The sequence below is a fragment of the Pipistrellus kuhlii genome, unplaced genomic scaffold (genome assembly GCF_014108245.1).
Source record: "Pipistrellus kuhlii isolate mPipKuh1 unplaced genomic scaffold, mPipKuh1.p scaffold_m20_p_89, whole genome shotgun sequence".
Lineage (NCBI taxonomy): Eukaryota > Metazoa > Chordata > Mammalia > Chiroptera > Vespertilionidae > Pipistrellus > Pipistrellus kuhlii.
This window is the reverse complement of record NW_023425594.1, coordinates 440,024-461,952: the sequence shown is the minus strand read 5'-3', so window position 1 is coordinate 461,952 and position 21,929 is coordinate 440,024. Positions and strand designations below refer to the sequence as shown.

The 21,929-nt window shown below is 42.5% G+C and overlaps 3 protein-coding genes and 1 long non-coding RNA gene across 6 annotated transcripts in view; 2 read left to right on the top strand and 2 right to left on the bottom strand.

The window, feature by feature from the left end:
• The window catches only part of LOC118712381 (zinc finger protein 551), a 135,813-nt gene extending 126,953 nt beyond the window's left edge, over positions 1-8,860 (top strand). For both annotated transcript variants that reach the window (XR_006740788.1, XM_045577326.1), the window contains one exon: positions 8,391-8,860. The gene's annotated coding sequence lies outside the window, so the exon portion shown is untranslated. The remainder of the gene's footprint in view (positions 1-8,390) is intronic.
• LOC118712401 (zinc finger protein 551-like) overlaps positions 1-8,860 on the top strand; it is a 32,353-nt gene extending 23,493 nt beyond the window's left edge. The window contains exons 2-4 of one of the 2 annotated variants that reach the window (XM_036426078.2): positions 4,932-5,055; positions 6,541-7,289; positions 7,964-8,135. In XM_036426078.2, the coding sequence (XP_036281971.1) occupies positions 4,935-5,055; positions 6,541-7,289; positions 7,964-8,017 (924 nt within the window). In that variant the 5' untranslated portion in view covers positions 4,932-4,934 and the 3' untranslated portion in view covers positions 8,018-8,135. Of the gene's footprint in view, positions 1-4,931; positions 5,056-6,540 lie in introns of both variants that reach the window. The other variant, XM_045577354.1, reaches the window with a different exon arrangement.
• The window catches only part of LOC118712380 (zinc finger protein 154), a 280,454-nt gene that overhangs the window by 110,662 nt on the left and 147,863 nt on the right, over positions 1-21,929 (bottom strand). The gene's annotated exons all lie outside the window — the stretch shown is intronic.
• On the bottom strand, positions 12,213-13,449 carry LOC118712414. The gene is made up of 2 exons (XR_004986028.2): positions 13,415-13,449; positions 12,213-12,311 (listed from the first exon to the last, which is right to left on the bottom strand). It is a non-coding gene; the product is annotated as an uncharacterized LOC118712414 (long non-coding RNA).

Sequence of the window (21,929 nt, the reverse complement as noted above, 5' to 3'; positions counted from 1 at the left end):
GAACCCTGATGTTGATTGCAGCCTGTGATGTGGTTTGACCAACGAAATAATGTGGTAGTGAAGCCTGTCACCCTGACAGAATAGTCTGGAAGATGTCTCTCCATGTCTGATAACACCTAGCAGGTATCTAAACCTTTATCCCCATACCAAGAGAACGAGGGTGGACATGTGTTATGAACAAGGAACATGCCTTCTTTAGTGTAATCCACTAAAGCTTTTGGGCTGTTCTTTACCCACAATAACATTTAGGCTGCCCTTATATGAATGCATCCCCTATTCTATCCTCTAGGAGGCAGCAGAGCCTAACATTGGAAGCCAGAGCTATGTGGTTAGAGACACATGGGCTTGACTTCAAGCCATGCCTCTTATTAACTCTACAATCAGGCGGTTTATTCTGAGTCTCTGAGCCTGGATTCCCTCCCCATTACAGGTGTGGAGAGGATTCAATGAAATAATGCATGTAAAGCATTGAATCCAAGACCTGGCATATGTAGTAAACATTCACAATATGTTTGTGAATGTTTATAGTTTCACAATGTGTATTGATCGCAAGTATTCTAACAATGTAGGAAATGTCAACTTGTTGGCCTATGTATTCTTTCAATTTTTATTTTAAAATGAATAGGGTAGGATCATATATATATATATTCTCTCATAGCCTGCTTTTTCTCTAAATAATGTGTTATTTTTATGTTAAAAAGAAATCCAGACTGGAATGGCTCCGTTTGTTGACCAGAACATTTGCCAGTTAGGTTTTCCTTTGAGGGCACCAGCTTGGGTTATGGACACAATCCCCATTCGGGGGCATGGCGAAGTCAACCAATCTGTGTTTCTCTTTTTTTGTCTTCGTTCTCTTTCTCAAAATCAATTAAAACATCTTTATTTAACCATTTATAGTTGTCATCTTCAGGAAACATGGAAATAAGACTTTTTGCCTCATGAAGCATTCTGAGTTTTACAGAATCTGAAATGTGTGCAAATGAACACATCAGTTGCAGACCACACATCCCAGAAACCTGTCATCAAAATCTCAAGTTGTCCTTACCCAGCACCAATATTTGCTCTCCCAGTGATTGTCTTGGATCCTAATTCCACTTGGGAGTCCTAGAAAAGTACATTACCCAATGGGCATTTCAACTAAGAATGGCTGTGTTTAGCCAATGAAAGCCCAGGATAGGCACATTATCCCGGTGAACTTGGTTGAGGGTAGGAGCGCCAGGTCTCGAGCAGAAAAAGGTGTCAGGCAGTGTCTGAGCTCTGCAGGGTGTGTGTCAGGCTTTTTGAGCCTAAGCAGTCTGGTATTGAGGCCTCTGTACCTCCCAGACTCCTCTCTGCTTACAGAGTTCTACTCAGCCTCAGCTGTTTTAACCCTCCAGCGTGACTCTCAGATCGCAGCATCCAGAACTGTGAGTTGCTCAGGAGTGACACGGTGTGATGGGAAAGAGGGTAAGGGGTTGCAATGCCGCAGTGCAAGGATGTGATGGTGTGACTGAGCAGAGAGGACTTGTTTTGTGTCTAAAGGCAACGAAGAAGATGAGGCAAAGTTTTGTGTGAGGTTTTTTATGTTGATTCTCAGGTAACTGGGGCTATGGATGGTCATGAACAAAAGAGAGGCATTGTCTGAGATAGGGTTCTGAACTTTTCCCCAAAAATGTTCACCATAAAATATTCCTCCGTAGATGGATAATACTTCATTCAGTTGGAATTTACCAAGCATTCTCTGTACCACACTCTGAGTGAAAACTAGGAAGGCAAGGAGATGACTCTGAGTGCTGTGGTGGAGGGAGTGCAGGTGTGAGAGAGGTGTGGTAGAAAGAGTGAGTACAGCGGAAATTGTTTTGGCTTAGTGGATAAAGTGTCAGCCTGTGGACGGAAATGTCCCAGGTTCGATTCCGGTCAAGGGCATGTACCTTGGTTGTGGGCGCATCAACAGTGGGGGGGAGGGTGTGCAGGAGGCAGCTGGTTAATGTTTCTCATCGGTTTCTAGCTCTCTATCCCTCTTTCTTCCTCTCTGTAAAAAAAATTTTAAAAAATGAGTGTGTTTGGAGAGTGAGTGTGAATTCATGGCTACAGCACACTGACATACAAGTGAATGAAGAGTAATCCACTTTCTAGTGGTGTCTCTATGATATCCTATGGGGGAATTTTAGGGTTTCTATTGAAGGAGGGGATGTTGTCATGTTATATGCTAGGTCCAAATCTTAGATGCCATGTATGTAAACACTTGCCTGTTGGTGTTGAGGGCTGATACAGTGATCCATTGGAAAGAGATAGCATGTTTCAGGGTCACCTGGCTTTGAAAATCTCCATAGCCATGGGAAAGGAAATATGATACACATTACGGAGGTGGTGAACTTGAATTTTGGAAAAAAAGCTGATTCTGAAACAACTGATTCTCATCGTGGCATATTGGTGTTATCTTTGAAGTTCTGCCTCTGGGAATGAAGATAAGTGAGAGAAAGTGTGCTTCAAAGAATTATATGGAGCAGGTAGTGGAAAGTGATGGCCTCAGCACCCTGGGTTGAGATTGGAAGGATAAAGTGTGATGCCATGTTTTTTTGTGTCTTAGTGGGACAGTCCAGGGCACTGCCAGGGGGATGTCTGATAAGACCAGTGTCAAACCACTCACACTTTCTTGATGGCCCACAACTCTCCCTCCCTAAGTTCATGACAACCACTTATTGACCAGACCCAATGTGAGGCCCAGAGCACTGGTATCATCAATCAGCTTACCTACCTTATTGTTGTGGGAAAGCATAGTATCTGCAGGAATACAAAGAGATACTGACTTGGAAGACCTGGTATATTTTCAGATGTTGGGAGTAGAGGGGTCCGATATATTGGGAGGATGATGACCCATCTATATAGTTGATCATGCTGCAGCCATGGAGAATCCAATGAGACCTTGATCACATGACTTGCCCCTACTGCTCGAAACCTCCCATTACCTGCAGAGCACACTTCCAACATGACACAGAGCTCCTGTATATAGATGGGATGGAGGCGGTAGAAGACTAGGATGGTAGCCGCTGTGACAGTCTCGGTGAGTGTGATGGTAACTGGCCCTGATGGTGGCTCTGGTGGTGAAATAAGCTTTGGATTCTAGATTGGTGTTTTAGGCGTGGCCACCTGGATTTCTAATTTGGATGTTGAGAGAGAGGTAAGAATCAGGGATGTGAGTGAGGGGTTATGGGGATGGGGAGGGATTGGAAAAAGAACACATTATGTAACAACTTAATCAACAAAGAAATTACCAAAAAAAAGTTAGGGATGATATAAAGGTTTGCATTTGATGACGGAGGTATGGAAGGACCATCAGCTGAGATGCAGATATTCATATTAGGAAATGTAATGTTACTTGGGGATGCCAAAACTTCTATATTTTACCTATTAGGGTTTCCGATATTTCAGAGAGCAGTTCATGAGCATTTGGAACTCTGAGGAGCAGTTCAGAATAACAACTCTAAAATGTAGGTGGGAATATAAGGACCAGATTGGAGTTGTAGGTCATTTTCTTTCTTTTTAATTGGAGACCAAGGAGTGAGTCAAAGAAGGTGAGACTGCGGCTGTTGCATATTCCCTTGTTAAACGCACATCAGGATTTTGATTGAGCCTTAGTCTGGGATATTCTCATCAGTCTGGTTGATTTGCTGGGTGGCACGAGTAGGCATCTGTAAGACTCATTGGTAATGGGGTAACGGGCCTTAGGTGATGGGACTTGAGGGCCAAAAGCTGTGATTGGTGAAGGGACATCAGGTGCAGCTCCCGTGGAGGTGTTTTCTGGATATCTGAGATCTGATGTGGTTGTCAGTAATTGAGATTGAAGGGAAACACAATCAGGGAGGGAGGCCTCCATAGAAGAACTTAAGGCTGCCTCAATGATTGTGGGCTCTCAGAGTTGGTGTAGGACTTAATCCTGTTTGAATTTGCCAAGCACTCACTACTCTACACAAGCTTAGTAATGAGTAGGAAGTCAAGTAAATCACCCTGGGTGCTGTGAGTGTGGGAGTGTAGGTGTGAGATGGGTGTAAGACAAAGTGTGATATACCCTTGGAGTAGTCATATGCCTTCATAGTTAAAGGGCCCTGACATTGACATTATAAGAAATGAAGTTTGAGTCCATTTCTATGCTGTCTGGAAATATGATATTGTGAATTTCCGATTAATTCATGAAAGGGGGATGTATTTTCTTGGAGAACATTCCTGGTGCAGCGCTTCAGTGGAATTTATGTGCACACCTAGCTTTTGTTGTTGAGGGCTGTTACACTGATCAATAAGAATAAGATAGCATACATCTCTGTCTTCTAGGCTCGAAACTTTGGCATGGAGATGGGAGAAGGGTAAGAGAGAAATACACTACCGAGGTGGTGGGGTAGAATTTTGGAAAAGAAGGTGATTAGGAAATAAACTGTGGTCATTTTGGTACTTTTATGTTACATTTGAAGTTGTGTCTCTGGGAATACAGCTGTGTGAGAGAAGTGTGGTTCAAAGCATTATCTGCAGCAGGTAGTGATGGCGTCAGCACCCTGGGATTAGGTTCAAAAGTTTGAACAATGATACCATAACCTTGTGATTCCCTGAATAGACAGATGACAAGGTGATTGCCTGTCAAACACGGTGGCAAATCACTCACAGTCTCCTTATGGACACCATCTCTCCCTACCCTATGTTCATGACACCCACTGCATTGAAAAGGGGTGTGGTCTACATGTGAGTTTCAGAGAAGAGATATCATCTACAAGATTGTTTGCCCTTATTGTTGGGGGAATACACGGCATTGACTGGAACAAAAGGAGAGAATGACTTTGATTGGACTCTTTTCTAATGTGGAGAGTTGAGGGGGCAGATGGATGTAGAGGTTGGGGAGTATTATGAACATAAAATCCTAAAAGAATAACTCATCATGGACTGTACTCTGCCCATTGTGACAGGAGATGAACTTTGAGGACGTGGTCATCACCTTCTCTGAGGAGGAGTGGGGGATCCTTGATGAGGTACAGAGACGTCTGTACTGCAAGATGATGGTAGAAGCTTTTGCACTGGTCTCATCTGTAGGTAAGACCTCCACATCTCTCCTAGTGTTCTGAGGTGACGTCCTCTCCTCCTTTCTTTTCTGGATATAGCTTTCACAGCCAGACTGTGGGCTGTACTTGTTTTCCCCATTATTCTGTCAAATGTACTGTGGCTGAGAGTGCTGAGTAATTTGGAAAGATCTGAACAAAGGACTCCATGAATATACCTCACACCCATAGCTTCAGATAGGACAGGAAGTATGTGGGAGTCAGGATTGTTGCAAACAGCTTAATGTTCCAAGCTTTCACTTTCTCTTTCTGGGAGGGTGTCTATGTCCACATACATGGCTCCCACTTCTGCAGCATTCCTCCAGCTAAAGGCTCTTTGTGACTAACTGTGCCAGGTTATGGTCTGTATTTGCATGAGCCATGGGCAGTTCTTGAAAGTCCTCCTTCAATTGTTTGTAATATTCTGTTCCCTGAATACTATTGGATGCTGTCTTGCTCAGGTCAGTGCTGGCTACTCACCTCTGTTGTCTTTTAATAAAACACAGAGTATTGTTGTTTTATGTTTTTGTACAGTAAAAGTTGCAAGGAGAACTGTTTTTTTCACAAGGTGAACATACAGGATGGCATAAGGGTTGCCTTGCCCTCCTGATTTGCAGCTGGGGGGTGGGATGATGTAAGGATGGTGTTTAGATCATACCGGGAACCTGCTCATGTCCAACAAGTTTAGCTTGAGGTGCCACTGGCAATAGCTTTCTTCTACCTTTTTATTCTCCTGCTTAACACTTCCCTGACCTGGCTACCTCCACCCTCTGGCTCTTTTCCATCACCTGTTCTTCTGAACTATTCTATCTGCAGTATTTCATTTTATTTTATTTTAAAAAATATGTTGAATTGAAATTTTTTACAGAGAGAAAGTTAGAGGGATGGAAAACATAGAAACATTAATCAGCTGCCTCATGCACACGCCGTACTGGGGATGTGCCCACAACCAAAGTACATGCCCTTGATCAGAACTGAACCTGGAGCCCTTCTATTTGAAGGCCAATGCTATATGCACTGAGCCAAACCTGTTAGGGCTGCAGTATTTTCAAATATTGACATGGATATGTGTTACGAGGTGCACAGAACTGAGTCACTAGACCCTGACACAAGGTTCTGGTTTTTGAATTTTACAAGTTATTGTGGAATAAGTGGTAGCCAACCTTAAAGCATAGCTAGTATATGCCACCAGCAGACAAGCCCTGTTTAACACTATTAGCAGAAAAATGATCAGATGATCCAGCTTCTTTTTCGTGTGGTGCTTGCCATGTTTGTTTCATATTTTGCATGAGGTCTTCCTTGTATGATAATCTTCAGACGCCGAGATCTTCACAGCAGCATCTTGTCAATATTTCCTTCAGATATTTACTGTCAGACATTTGCATGCAATCAACTTGTTATGTGCAACACACTTTTGTAATGAGACTTCTCCCTGTAACCACAGTCGACATTCATTTCATCACCATTTTTCTGTTTTCAGGTTGTGGGCATCAAATGGATGATGCAGAGGTGTGTTCTGAGCAGCATGTATCTGTAAAAGGGGAGTTGCAGGTTAGTGCTCCTAATTCAGCTCTAGCAACAAAGAGGATGCATCTCTGTGGGAGGTGTTTCTCTGTGTTAAAAGATAGTCTGCACCTGACTGAGTCACAAGCAGCAGATTTGGAACAGAAAGCATTTTTCAGTGATGCATGTGTGAGAGACTTCTGTTTCAGTGCAAACCCTCCCCATCAACTGAAGGAATCCAGTGGAGAGAAGCCCTGGAAAACAGCTGTGGACGGGGCCTCATTTGTGACCAAGTGCAGCTTTTATTTACCAGCGCTGTCTTTAAACAATAGGGAAGTTGGGGAAGACTTCCCAGCCATCTCAGAGCTTGTCCAGTACCAGGCACTTCTCGATACTGAGGAACCCCAGAGTCGTATTGAGAGTTCACAGGAATTTCTCATAAGAAAAAGGCAGCACCAATGGGATGAATGTGAAAAAGCTGCCAGCCAAAACCAGAACCAGGGCATCAGTGCCAGGGAAGTGAAATATGAGTATAATACATGTGAGAAAGTTTTCAGCTGTACCTTTAACCACAATAAACATAGTAGAGATCACACTGGAGAAAAGTCCTATCGGTGTACTGACTGTGGGAAGCTGTTCAATCTAAAGGCTTCCCTCACTAAACACCGCAGAATTCACACTGGAGAAAAACCATTCGAGTGTAGTGATTGTGGGATGTCCTTCAGCACTATCTCTAATCGCCTTAGGCACCACAGAGTTCATACTGGAGAAAAACCTTATAAATGTAGTGAATGTGGGAAATCGTTCAGGAGCAATTATGACGTCTTGACCCATAAGAGAGTTCACAATGGAGAAAAACCATATGATTGTAGTGATTGCGGGAAGTCCTTCAGTAGGAGTTGTGCCCTCACTCTACACCGGAGAGTTCACACTGGAGAAAAACCTTATAAATGTAATGATTGTGAGAAGTCCTTTAGTAATAGTCATGCCTTAAATGTACACCAGAGAGTTCACACTGGAGATAAACCTTATAAGTGTAGTGATTGTGAGAAGTTCTTCAGTAATAGTTATGCCCTCACTGTACACCAGAGAGGTCACACTGGTGAAAAACCTTATCAGTGTAGTGATTGTGAGAAGTCCTTCAGTAATCGTTCTGCCCTCATTGTACACCAGAGAGGTCACACTGGAGAAAAACCTTATAAGTGTAGTGATTGTGAGAAGTCCTTTAGTAACAGTCATTCCTTCATTGTACACAAGAGAGTTCACACTGGAGAAAAACCTTTTAAGTGTAGTGATTGTGAGAAGTCCTTCAGTAGAAGTTCTGTCCTCATGCTACACCAGAGGGTTCACACTGGAGAAAAGCCTTATCGGTGTAATGATTGTGAAAAGTCCTTCAGTAGCAGGTCTACCCTCACTCTACACCAGAGAGTTCACACTGGAGAAAAACCTTATAAGTGTGGTTATTGTGAGAAGACTTTCAGTTACAGGTCTTCCTTCGCTGTACACAGGAGAGTTCACACTGGAGAAAAACCTTATAAATGTAGTGAATGTGGGAAATCATTCAGTCAAAGTTCCAATCTCATGGAACACCAGAAAATGCACACGAGAAAAGCTGTATGAGTGTAGTGACTGTGGTATGTCTTTCAGGAAAAAATGTACTCTCATTCAACACCACAGAGTTCACACTGGAAAAGGGCCTCATGAGTGTATGGAGTGTGGGAAATCTTTTCACTACAAATCTTTCCTCATGCAACACTTGAGAGTCCACACTGGAGAAAAGCTTTAAATGTCCAGGGAATATTTTACTTTCTCACTCAGAAGAACACAACCAGAGGAGAAGCTTTTACCCGCATTTACCTGAATGGAAACCCCTCTATCAGAACATGCACTCTGCTAGATGCCTGCTAAGTTTCAGGTATAAGTGACACTTCCAGAAGCCGGATTTATGTCATTGAAAGGATTTGTGTGGAAGCTCTTTCACTCCTACCGCCTGCTTCACCCGAAGAGTGTGCATCAGTCACAACCCCTGCATGCTCTGGGATTGTACTTGAGAAAATTACGAATATTCTGAGCTCCTGGATGAATTGTCATTCCTTTATTTCTGACCAGAGAATTGACCTGATCCAGGTTTTTTCCAGAGTCCACTTCCTCCACCTAGAAATGATAACTCTTTCAGGGACATTGTGGGTCTCACAGTATGCTGTGATGAAGTGTTTTAGGTTCAGTTCATCCACATACAAACCTCTTGCTGTCCTCTGCTCTGGTTTATGATCTTTATGTAAAGGTGTTTTTAGTTTTGTACCTTTAATTTTGTCGGTTCTATTTTCCCACTGGGATGATTAAAAGAAAAGTTGTGTTCTGTCAGCATGAAGGGGTACCATATACATACAAATATATATGCTCCAGCAATATGGTGTGATTTCAAACTTTCTGTGCTTTGGAAAGCACAGCTTGATTCAGAAAATTACTCTTTGTTTAATATTGGCTGATTTTAAATTGCCGACCAAGGCCTTGATAGAAAGTGTGCCTGACTTTGTGGTTCTAATATGCTCTCTGGTGCCTCTTTTATTGTAGAGGTCACTGGTCAAAAGCCGCCCTGAACAGGCAGCCTTTATTGTGTTCCTGTGAACAATATGAATTATATTCCCTTTTCCCAGTATGTATTACCTAAATATCAGCAATGTTTAGGGGAACTACTCTTCACGTGCTCCAAAAAGGCCATGTGTCACGATGTATGAGATTTCATAGCCTGGTGTCATTGGTTGTAAGACTCTGAGGTGGAATAAGTTTGGGACATAAACACTGTTTTCATAGTTAAGGCTGACACTGCAGTTAAACTGCATAAAACGTGCCTCTTTCAACATAAATCCAAAGTATTTCATGTCCTGTCGTTTGTATGATCTGTGAGAACGTTCTGAGGACCTCCATTACTATTTCCTGTAGTTGGCCTCAGTAGCAAACAAAATAATATCATGGTTTTGGGCATTTCCTGGCCCCTTAAAAGTGTTCATCTCAAGGTTGTTGCCCAACAGGCAAGACCTCAGAGCTAGAGGAAGGATCACTCTGTAATCAGGCCCAGAATGTGTTTTTTTAACCAGTCAGCATTAGTTGTCTCCCCTACTTGACCATATTTGCTGTCACTGAGCAAAACTGGTCTTCCCAGGGAATGAGAACTGAAATGGAACAAAGTGCCCCTTTCTCATGTGTGCTATTTGGTGAGCCCTGACCTAGAGATAAAGCTGTGAAACTGTCACATGTGAGATAAACCCTCCTGTAACTCATACACAGGGTGGGGCAACAATGTGCTTACAGTTGTATGTTTGCAAAAAACAGAGATGATTCCTTTTGAAAAAAATATTTTGGAAAATAATTTTGTTCATTTTTGGGGGGGGGGGGGAGAGGAAGTAAGAGACTGGAAGAGAGAGGTCTGCTGCCTCCTGCACAGCACAACGGGAAATCCATTTAGGGATGTTTACTGACCTGGAATCAAACCAGGGACCTGTCAGTGAATGGGATCACAACCAACCAACAGAGGACACTGGACAGGGCACAGTTTATTCCTGTTTATTATTATTAATTAAAGTTCCATTTTCTGTATCAATAACTCTATACCTTCTTTCTACTGTCCTGTTATAATCTCTCTGCCTTTCTGGGTCTTCTTTGAACTCGGGGATTTTCCATTCTTTGCAATAGGATAGTTCATAGTGTTCATAATTTCCTACTATTTTATGTATATTTTAATAAATACTGGTTTCCTCCATGCCACACAATGATTTTGAGATTCAATACACATGCTTGTGTGAAGAGTTAAATTTTTTTTTTTATTGCTGAGTAGTACTGGATTCTGTGAATAAGCAGTTTATTAATTGATATATGGGTGTTTTTTTTTGTTATTTACAGGTTTGGGGTGTTATACATAACTCTTCTGGGAATATTTCCATTCAGTTCTCTGTATAGACATATGGTTTACATATCACACTGTTGTGTAGGTGAATGTTTTATATTTAAGATAGGCAGAACTATGACCCAAAATGGTCATTTATTTTGGTATACCACTAACCCAGAATATATAAAAATTCCTATCTTTTTGCTACTCTGCAAGGGCATACAATAGTTAACCTTTTAAAATAATAACCCCAGTAATGCAGATAATAATAACTTGCTTTTGTTTTGTTTTTTTTGTTTTTTTTGTTTTTATATTTGACATTTTATTTTAGGCTACAAAAATAAGCAAACAAACAAACAAAAAACTTGAAATGAACTTGTCAAATGATGAAAATTCATCCTTTCCAGGGAAGGAGAAGGTAGACCCTACCAAAGAAGAGATGTTTAGTTAATGGAGGTTAATTTTAAAAGTACAATTAAAATAATAAAGTTTAACGTCTGAAAATACTAAGTTTTATTTATCTCCCTATGGTAACTAGCCAATAACCACACAATTGAGTTAGGGTTCTTTATAGTTAACTATGTCACCTAAAATATTAAAAATCCATTGAACAATCAAATAGATGTAGTCTTACTGGAAATTCTTAACCATAGATTGTCTTGCCCAGTTTGTTTCTGTTTTTAAAATGACTTGTTTCAGTATAGGCACTGTATTTCTATAACAAAGTAATGAAAGACAAAACTTAAACCCACTTAACTACCAGCTGAAAAAATACTTTGGTTCTTCAGGAAAAAAAAAATTAGCAAAACAAAAAAATCTGTTTCATTTAACAGTTCATTTATTTTCATAGCTGTATCTAATAGTTACATGATAAAAATACCCCAGAAGAACCAAACTATATAGCAATGAATGAAAATGTGTGAGAGAATTTCTGCATTCAACATACCTGGCAGAAAAACTAAATTTAAAATGTTAGGTAGAACAAAATTGTCTTTAAAGTATCAATTCCTTGCCGAGACCGGTTTGGCTCAATGGATAGAGCGTCGGCTTGGGGACTGAAAGGTCCTGGGTTCGATTCCGGTCAAGGGCATGTACCTTGGTTGCGGGCATATCCCCAGTAGGGGGTGTGCAAGAGGCAGCTGATCGATGACTCTCTCTCTCATTGATGTTTCTAACTCTCTATCTCTCTCCCTTCCTCTGTTGGGAGCTAGCAGAGTTGAGGCAAGCAACTCAGTCTTAAGGAAATGGAATTGGGTTCCTTCTAGCAGAGGTTGTGTGGTGCCCTGAGGGCTTGGCCAGAAGATAAGATTAACCTGGGGTTTAGCATCTCCTGTCTTCCTGCCTCTTCCCCTTCCTGATCCTCCCCCCTAGATAGCCCAGCCTTGGAATATTGCACCTTGGAATGTCACACCGCCTTTGGCAATTAGTCAATCCTGTGTTGCCATACCAAAGACCCCCCTGCATGGGCGGCCCTGCCCCCCTTTGTCTCTGCTGTATAAATACAGCCATTTCAGAGAATAAAACTGAGGCTTGATCAGAACCTTGTCTTGCCTCCATTCTTTCGCGTTCCTTGTTTGATTCATTCTCTTAGGTGGTTCCTGTGTGCCCCCGTTGTTGTCCCGCGGGCCGGGACATTCCTCTCTGTACAAAATCAATAAAATATGTTTAAAAAAAAAAATAAAGAAAAAATAAAGTATCAATTCCTTCCTTTTAAAAAAAATTACTGGGGCTACCAAGAACATACAAAAACGTTAAGTCTGTAAGTAAATAATAGTTGTGTTTAGGCTATTACAGTGCAGATTATCCTCAAGGCCATACATCCTGCTTCACTGCTGCTTGCACTCTGCTGGGTTTTGATCCTTCTGTTAAAGGAAAATAACAAGTCAATCTATCTTTTTCTACCAGCTTCAGTTAATATTTCATTAGTAATTATCTCACTGCTGTCAAAAATTTTGCCAAATTTTAAAAGAGGGTATTAGCAATGATAGCAAATTATTATTCAAACATTAGCAGATCATGAGCTAAATTAAAATGGAAATTTTACACAATACAATGAACTCCATAAAGTGAGACAGAGCCATAATCTTGAAAAATTAAATAACCAAGCAATCTGTTAGTTATAATAGCCATTATTTTACAGATCAGTTGCTCAAAAAAATACTAATTCCATTCATAAATAGTTGTTATGAGTAAGTCATACCTGTTGGAATATTTGATTTTTAACTATCTCCTCTTACCTGCCCAGTAGGTTAAAGTATCTTTGGATATTTTGTGGCATTTAGCAAATGAATGAATTCAAAAGAAACCAGTTTAAAAACAAAGGCCTTTACTAACCCTGATATGAAAAATTCCTGGGACTCAGATGGAGAAGAGAGGTGGTCCCCTAAATCCCACGTACTCCTATATTAAGGTAATTTAAAAACTGACTTTTGTTTATAAGCTTTCCTTTGGAGGGTAAACAGCCTAAAACCACAAGCTATAATTTAAAATGCTTCTTTAAAAATGTACATGATAGTATGCCATTAAAACAGAATCCTAGACCAGCCGGTATGGTTCACTGGTTGATTGTTGACCTATATACCAGGAAGTCACAGTTGGATTTCAGGTCAGGGCACATGTCTGGTTTATGGGCTCAATCCCCAGTAAGGGGTGCTGGAGGCAGCCAATCAATGACTCTCATCATTGATGTTTCTTTTTCTCTCTCCCCTCTCCCCTCCTCTCTAAAAACAATAAAAGTGAAAAATAAAAAGAATTCTAGGGCTTAGTCTGGAATTTAAAAATATAAGGTCAGACCTAAAATAAGTTTCTTAAGACATGCACTGAAATTAAGTGTATTGTTGAAATGCCAGTGAGGACTATATATGGGCTAAACATTTTTAATGGATAAAATTAAACTTTATATTGAGATATTAACTTTTATTTAACCTGCCTTAAATTAATAAAAAACAGCATTACTTATACTCACCTTTGAGTCATAGTCTGGATCATTTTCCTCAATAACTTGCTTTTGTTTTAATTCCATCTACGCAGGAATATTTTATGGTGAACATTTTTATACATTTCTTTGCACAGTATTTATCTTCTTTGTTAAAATATCTGCTGAGAATCTTTTTTCAAATTGTTTAAATAAATTTATTATTTTAACTGAAGGAGGCCTGTGCCGCTTAAATTTCCCTCATTCCTCAGTGACTCAAGTAATGCCTTTGCCAGGTGAAACCATTGGTTTTGAATCCTGAAGGAAAATTATGTTACTCATTTTTAATGCTCTTAAGAACTGAGGCAAAATTATACCATATACTTATAAATTTAATCTGCATTGTTAATTTCAGAGCGACTCTTATTGAAGTCTAAGCATTTATTAATACATTAAATGAAGTGTATGGTTACAGTATTTGTCAATTACCCTGCCATAAATATTCTTACCATGGTCAGTTTTAGACTGCCAGAGAAAACAGTGAATATGCACATGATAACATTTCAGTAGTACATCCTTGTATTTTATTTCCAACATACTGATACAGTTGCAACAAATATGCTCCAGAACTTTCATAATAACACAGTAAATCTTCTTGAACCCTCAAATTTTGGACCTTTTTAAAGTTTCATTTAATTACAATTCATGTAAATCACACATTCAAACAATATTTTGTATTGATTTTAGGGAGTATGGGAGAGTAGGAGAGAGATAGAAACATCAATGATGAGAGAGAATCACTGATAGGCTTCTTCCTGTACTTCCCTTCTCCCTGGGAATTGAGCCTGAAACCCATGCATGTGCCCTGACGATGAATAGATCCATTACCTCCTGGTTCATACCATGACTTCCTGGTTCATAGGTCAATGGTCAACCACTGAGTAACCCCAGCTGGGATACAGTATTTGAAAAATTATTCTTTTTATTCTTTTTATTTATTTTTTAGAACGTCCTTGTTCTTTTTTTTTTTTACTGATTTTTTAGAGAGGAAGGGAGAGAGATACCCAGGAAAGTCCATGAGAGAGAAACATCCACCAGCTGCTGAGAGGGCAGGGCGGAGTGAGGGGGCATGGGGGGTGAGAGGGCGGGCTGGATGAGAGGGCAGGGTGGGGCGGGTCCAGCTCCCGGTAACTGGACCCTAGGCCTAACCCAACCAATCAGGTCAGCCAAGGTAGCGGCACCACCCTCCCTATAAAACCCATTGATAGGTTAAGTTCTTTCTCTTTCTCCCCATGCCCTCCCTGTTGTAAGTGGGACTGAGCGTTGAAAGTCCGATATAAATACAGGCTTTCTGCTATTGCATCGGATTGGGCTCCCTGGTAGTCTTTGCGGTTTATGACCCGGGCATTACAGCTGCCTCTTGCACCACCCCTACCCGGGGCTATGCCCGCAACCAAGTTAATGCCCTTGACCGGAATTGAACCTGGGACCTTTCGGTCCGCAGACCACTGAGCCAAACCGGTTTCGGCTGAAAAATAATTCTTTTACTATCTGTATGTCTTATTGTTGATAGTATTACCGAGGTCTGCCATTTCCCCCTTATATGTATTCTTCGGTGGATCTGTCCGTGTGGACCAGGTAAGTAGACCTCCAGCCCCATCATCTCCTCCAGCACCACTTTTGGGGCCTCCACACCTTTACTCCAAGTTCCTTGGCTGGGATGAGTCCTCTGAGATCGGAAAAACATTACCCAGAAGGCACTTCACCAGAGTGAGCGGTAAATAGCGTTTGATTCCTGCACATCCGGTTGGGGCGGGACTTCCTGCGTCCTCCTCCTGGCGGCCATTTTGGTGTGTTCGCGTGTTCACAGACTCAGCGGCAGCGCTCAGGCGGCCAGTAGGAGAATACGTGGGTAGCGGCGTCCCGCCGGGCAGGTGTCTGAGGCGGGGGGACCCCACCCGGCGGGACTGGGTCCCCGGGTCCCCGCCTCCTCCCGCGGACACAGCGGCCCCGGCGGCCCTCCCGCCTCGGGGCGGCGCCGCTCAGGCCGCAGCCCAGGCCGCCGCCCGGAGCAGTGAGTGCCCGTGGGGGCCGCAGGGGCGGGCGGGGCCCGGGAGGCCGGGGCGGAGGGGGGCGGCCGGCCTGTGTGTCTAAAGGGACCGGGGCTTCCGGGAGGAGCCTGTCCTCAGGGGCCGGGCTGTGGGCTGAGGTCAGGGCCTCCCACTGTGGGGGCCTCAGGCTGTGGGGCCTGGGCTGTCCAGCCTCTCTCCTCGGGGGACCTTGGACCTGGGGACCTTGAATGGGCACTAAGCCTAGCACCTTAACCATAGGGTAAGGGTCATATGATTGGCACCTGATTTGGGCAACCAGTGGAATTGTGGTTGATAGGCCCTTCCATGCATAGGATCCATAACGTGCGAAGGCTTGAAGTGAAGACCAAGCCTTCTGGGTAATGTAGTTTTTCCTATACTGCTCAAGGATGAGCAGGTGTTAATTTTTTAAAAATCGGAACTGTCTACAGCAGTGTTTCCCAACCTTCTCTCATGATGAGAATCACCTGGTGGAGTTGTTAAAACACAGATTCCTGAATCCCAGCTAAGAAGTGCTAAACTAGAATTTTTGAGAACATATAGGTAAAATTGCATACCTAACTTAGTGCTTTGTATATAACATCTGTCTTAGAGCACTAGTTAAGTATACAATATTACCTATATGTTCCCCAAAATTCTAGTTTAGCACTTCTTAGTTGGGATTCAGGAATCTGTGTTTTAACAACTCCACCAGGTGATTCTGATCATGAGAGAAGTTTGGGAAACACTGGTCTACAGGAATCAAGTCCAGAGGAGCTTTGTGACAATTTCGGTTTCTGTTCTGCTGACGGTGGGGTCATTGGAGCAGTAGAGCAGGTGATGTGTCCCAGGTCTCATTAGACTCCTGTGACTGCAGCATGAGGCACAGCATGGGTGTGAGGACGGGGTAGGAAGACTACAATGGAAGATGCCGTGATGGCCTTGGTGAGGGGGATGGTGACGGGAGCACAGTGGTGGTTGTGGCTGTGGAAGAAGCAGTTGCCTTAGGGATCAGTGATTTAGGTGTGGCCACCTGGATTTTCTAATTTTGAAGTTTGGGGAGCGAGGTAGGAATCAGAAATGATGTAAAAGTTTGGATTTAGCACCTGAAGGTATGAAAGCATCATCCACTGACATGAAGAAATTCATGGTGGGAACAGTCAGGTTCATGAGGAATATAAAATCTTTTATCTTTTACCTATTAGGGTATGAGATATTTCAGAGACCAGTTCATGACCATCTGGAAGTCTGAGGAGTAGTTCAAGGTGAAGACACTTTAGAAAATAGTAAACAGTCTGGATGAGGGAGGAGTTGTAGATCACATTTTTTATTAGTTGGAGGTAGAAGAGTAATTCAAAAAGGTAAGACTGTGGCTGTTGCACATTTATTTCTTAAACACTCACCTTTAGGGTCAACAAGTGAGTCTAAAAGGTAAGTGAATAAAAAAATCTGACGAACAGAATAAACATGAATATAATAGAATCAGGGGCATAGAAAGGGAGTGGCTTGACAGTTCTCAGGGGGAAGGAACTGTATGGGTGCAGGGTTGCGGGAAGAGACTGGACAAAAATCATACACCTTTAGAAGAGTACTGTAGGGGGGGATAAGGGTAGGAACCAGGTGGAGGGTAGCTACGGAAGGAAAATGGGGAACTACTGCAATAATCTGAACAAAAAGAACATCGATACTGGATGCTTGCACTCCTATGCCTTCCCAATCAACACACTGACCATGTGAGTCATCACCTCGACCTAAATGGTGAACACAGGAGCCAGGGATTTACCCAGGGTCACACTGACAAGTGGGCTCTCAGTTTGCTGCCAGTGACATCTGAACAAACTCCTTTTTCTGAGGTTCACCCCTTTGAATCTTGCCAGTGACAGTTTAGGGCAACCTGGGGAGTGTCCACCTGGATGAGGAGCCAGGGACCCATCCTGACTGACTTCCACTGTCATTTTCTAACAATCCCCACTCCTCTCCTCATCCCCCCAAGAGGTTGGCACCATGTGATCCACTTAAGGGGCCCATCAAGTATGTCATGTACTGTGGCTTCATGAACCCTGATGTTGATTGCAGCCTGTGATGTGGTTTGACCAACGAAATAATGTGGTAGTGAAGCCTGTCAACCTGACAGAATAGTCTGGAAGATGTCTCTCCATGTCTGATAACACCTAGCAGGTATCTAAACCTTTATCCCCATACCAGGAGAACGAGGGTGGACATGTGTTATAAACAAGGAACATGCCTTCTTTAGTGTAATCCACTAAAGCTTTTGGGCTGTTCTTTACCCACAATAACATTCACGCTGCCCTAATATGAATGCATCCCCTATTCTACCCTCTAGGAGGCAGCAGAGCCTAACATTGGAAGCCAGAGCTCTGTGGTTAGAGACACATGGGCTTGACTTCAAGCCATGCCTCTTAGTAACTCTACAATCAGGCGGTTTATTCTGAGTCTCTGAGCCTGGATTCGCTCCCCATTTAATAGATGGTTAAACCATTACAGGTGTGGAGAGGATTCAATGAAATAATGCATGTAAAGCATTGAATCCAAGGCCTGGCATATGTAGTAAACATTCACAATGTGTTTGTGAATGTTTATAGTTTCACAATGTGTATTGATCGCAAGTATTCTAAATGTAGTAAATGTCAACTTGTTGGCCTATGTATTGTTTCATTTTTTATTTTAAAATGAATAGGGTAGGATCATATATATATTCTCTCATAGCCTGCTTTTTCTCTAAATAATGTGTTATTTTTATGTTAAAAAGAAATCCAGGCTGGAGTGGCTATGTTTGTTGACCAGGACATTTGCCAGTTAGGTTTTCCTTTGAGGATACCAGCTTTGGTTATGGACACAATCCCCATTCAGGGGCATGGGGAAGTCAGCCAATCTTTGTAACTCCTTTTGTCTTCCTTCTCTCTCTCAAAATCAATTAAAACATCTTTATTTATCCATTTATAGTTGTCAACTTCAGGAAACATGGAAATAAGACTTTTTGCCTCATGAAGCATTCTGAGTTTTACAGAATCTGAAATGTGTGCAAATGAACACATCAGTTGCAGACCACACTTCCCAGAAACCTGTCATCAAAATCTCAAGTTGTCCTTACCCAGCACCAATATTTGCTCTCAAACACCAATATTTGGAAAGGCCAGTGATTGTCTTGAATCCTAATTCCACTTGGGAGTCCTAGAAAAGTACATTACCCAATGGGCATTGCACCTAAGAATGGCTGTGTTTAGCCAATGAAAGCCCAGGATAGGCACATTATCCAGGTGTACTTGGTTGAGGGTGGGAGCGCCAGGTCTCCAGCAGAACGAGGTGTCAGGCAGTGTCTGAGCTCTGCAGGGTGTGTCTCAGGTTTTTTGAGACTAAGCAGTCTGGTATTCAGGCCTCTGTACCTCCCAGACTCCTCTCTGCTTACAAGTTCTACTCAGCCTCAGCTGTTTTAATCCTCCAACCTTGGGTGTGGGTGACACTCAGGTCGCAGCATCCAGAACTGTGAGTTGCTCAGGAGTGACACGGTGTGATGGGGAAAGAGGGTAAGGGGTTGCAATGCCGCAGTGCAAGGATGTGATGGTGTGACTGAGCAGAGAGTACTTGTTTTGTGTCTAAAGGCAACGAAGAAGATGAGGCAAAGTTTTGTGTGAGGTTTTTTATGTTGATTCTCAGGTAACTGGGGCTATGGATGGTCATGAACAAAAGAGAGGCATTGTCTGAGATAGGGTTCTGAACTTTTCCCCAAAAATGTTCACCATAAAATATTCCTCCGTAGATGGATAGTACTTCATTCAGTTGGAATTTGCCAAGCATGCTCTGTACCACACTCTGAGTGAAAACTAGGAAGGCAAGGAGATGACTCTGAGGGCTATGGTGGAGGGAGTACAGGTGTGAGAGGTGTGGTAGAAAGAGTGAGTACGGCCGAAACCAGTTTTGCTCAGTGGATATAGCATCAGCCTGTGGACGGATAGGTCCCAGGTTCGATTCCGGTCAAGGGCATGTACCTTGGTTGTGGGTACATCACCAGTGGGGGGGTGTGCAGGAGGCACCTCGTTAATGTTTCTCATCGATGTTTCTAGCTCTCTGTCCCTCTTCCTTCCTCTCCGTAAAAAAAAAAAAAAAAAAAGAATGAGTTTACTTGGAGAGTGAGTGTGAATTCAAGGCTACAGCACATTGACACTGACATACAAGTGAATGAAGGGTAATTAACTTTCTGGTGGTGTCTCTATGATATCCTATGGGGGAATTTTAGGGTTTCTATTGAAGGAGGGGATGTTGTCATGTTATATGCTAGGTCCAAATCTTAGATGCCATGTATGTAAACACTTGCCTGTTGGTGTTGAGGGCTGATACAGTGATCCATTGGAAAGAGATAGCATGTTTCAGGGTCACCTGGCTTTGAAAATCTCCATAGCCATGGGAAAGGAAAAGGGAGATACACATTACGGAGGTGGTGAACTTGAATTTTGGAAAAAAAGCTGATTCTGAAACAACTGATTCTCATCGTGGCATATTGGTGTTATCTTTGAAGTTCTGCCTCTGGGAATGAAGATAAGTGAGAGAAAGTGTGCTTCAAAGAATTATATGGAGCAGGTAGTGGAAAGTGATGGCCTCAGCACCCTGGGTTGAGATTGGAAGGGTAAAGTGTGATGCCATGTTTTTTTGTGTCTTAGTGGGACAGTCCAGGGCACTGCCAGGGGGATGTCTGATAAGACCAGTGTCAAACCACTCACACTTTCTTGATGGCCCACAACTCTCCTTCTCTATGTTCATGACAACCACTTATTGACCAGACCCAATGTGAGGCCCAGAGCACTGGTATCATCAATCAGCTTACCGACCTTATTGTTGTGGGAAAGCATAGTATCTGCAGGAATACAAAGAGATACTGACTTGGAAGACCTGGTATATTTTCAGATGTTGGGAGTAGAGGGGTCCGATATATTGGGAGGATGATGACCCATCTATATAGTTGATCATGCTGCAGCCATGGAGAATCCAATGAGACCTTGATCACATGACTTGCCCCTACTGCTCGAAACCTCCCATTACCTGCAGAGCACACTTCCAACATGACACAGAGCTCCTGTATATAGATGGGATGGAGGCGGTAGAAGACTAGGATGGTAGCCGCTGTGACAGTCTCGGTGAGTGTGATGGTAACTGGCCATGATGGTGCCTCTGGTGGTGAAATAAGCTTTGGATTCTAGATTGGTGTTTTAGGCGTGGCCACCTGGATTTCTAATTTGGATGTTGAGAGAGAGGTAAGAATCAGGGATGTGAGTGAGGGGTTATGGGGGTGGGGAGGGATTGGAAAAAGAACACATTATGTAACAACTTAATCAACAAAGAAATTACCAAAAAAAAAGTTAGGGATGATATAAAGGTTTGCATTTGATGACGGAGGTATGGAAGGACCATCAGCTGAGATGCAGATATTCATATTAGGAAATGTAATGTTACTTGGGGATGCCAAAACTTCTATATTTTACCTATTAGGGTTTCCGATATTTCAGAGAGCAGTTCATGAGCATTTGGAACTCTGAGGAGCAGTTCAGAATAACAACTCTAAAATGTAGGTGGGAATATAAGGACCAGATTGGAGTTGTAGGTCATTTTCTTTCTTTTTAATTGGAGACCAAGGAGTGAGTCAAAGAAGGTGAGACTGCGGCTGTTGCATATTCCCTTGTTAAACGCACACCAGGAGTTTGATTGAACCTTAGTCTGGGATGTTCTCTTCATTCTGGTTGATTTGCTGGGTGGCACAAGTGGGCATCTGTCAGACTCATTGGTAATGGGGTTGGGGATCTTAGGTGATGGGACTTGAGGGCCGAAAGCTGTGATTGGTGAAGGGACATCAGGTGCAGCTCCAGTGGAGGTGTTTTCTGGATATCTGAGATCTGATGTGGTTGTCAGTAATTGAGATTGAAGGGAAACATAATCAGGGAGGGAGGCCTCCATAGAAGAACTTAAGGCTCCCTCAATGAGTGTGGGATCTCAGAGTTGGTGTAGGACTTAATCCTGTTTGAATTTGCCAAGCACTCACTACTCTACACAAGCTTAGTAATGAGTAGGAAGTCAAGTAAATCACCCTGGGTGATGTGAGTGTGGGAGAGTAGGTGTGAGATGGGTGTAAGAGAAAGTGTGATATACCCTTGGAGTAGTCATGTGCCTTCATAGTTAAAGGGCCCTGACATTGACATTGTAAAAAATGAAGTTTGAGTCCATTTCTATGAAGTCTGGAAATATGATATGGTGAATTTCCGATTAATTCATGAAAGGGGGTGTGTTTTCTTGTGAAACATTCCTGGTCCAGAGCTTCAGTGGAATTTATGTGCACACCTGCCTTTTGTTATTGAGGGATGTTACACTGATCAATAAGAATAAGATAGCATACATCCCTGTCTTCTAGGCTTGAAACTTTGGCATGGAGATGGGAGAAGGGTAAGAGAGAAATACACTACAGAGGTGGTGGGGTAGAATTTGGAAAAGAA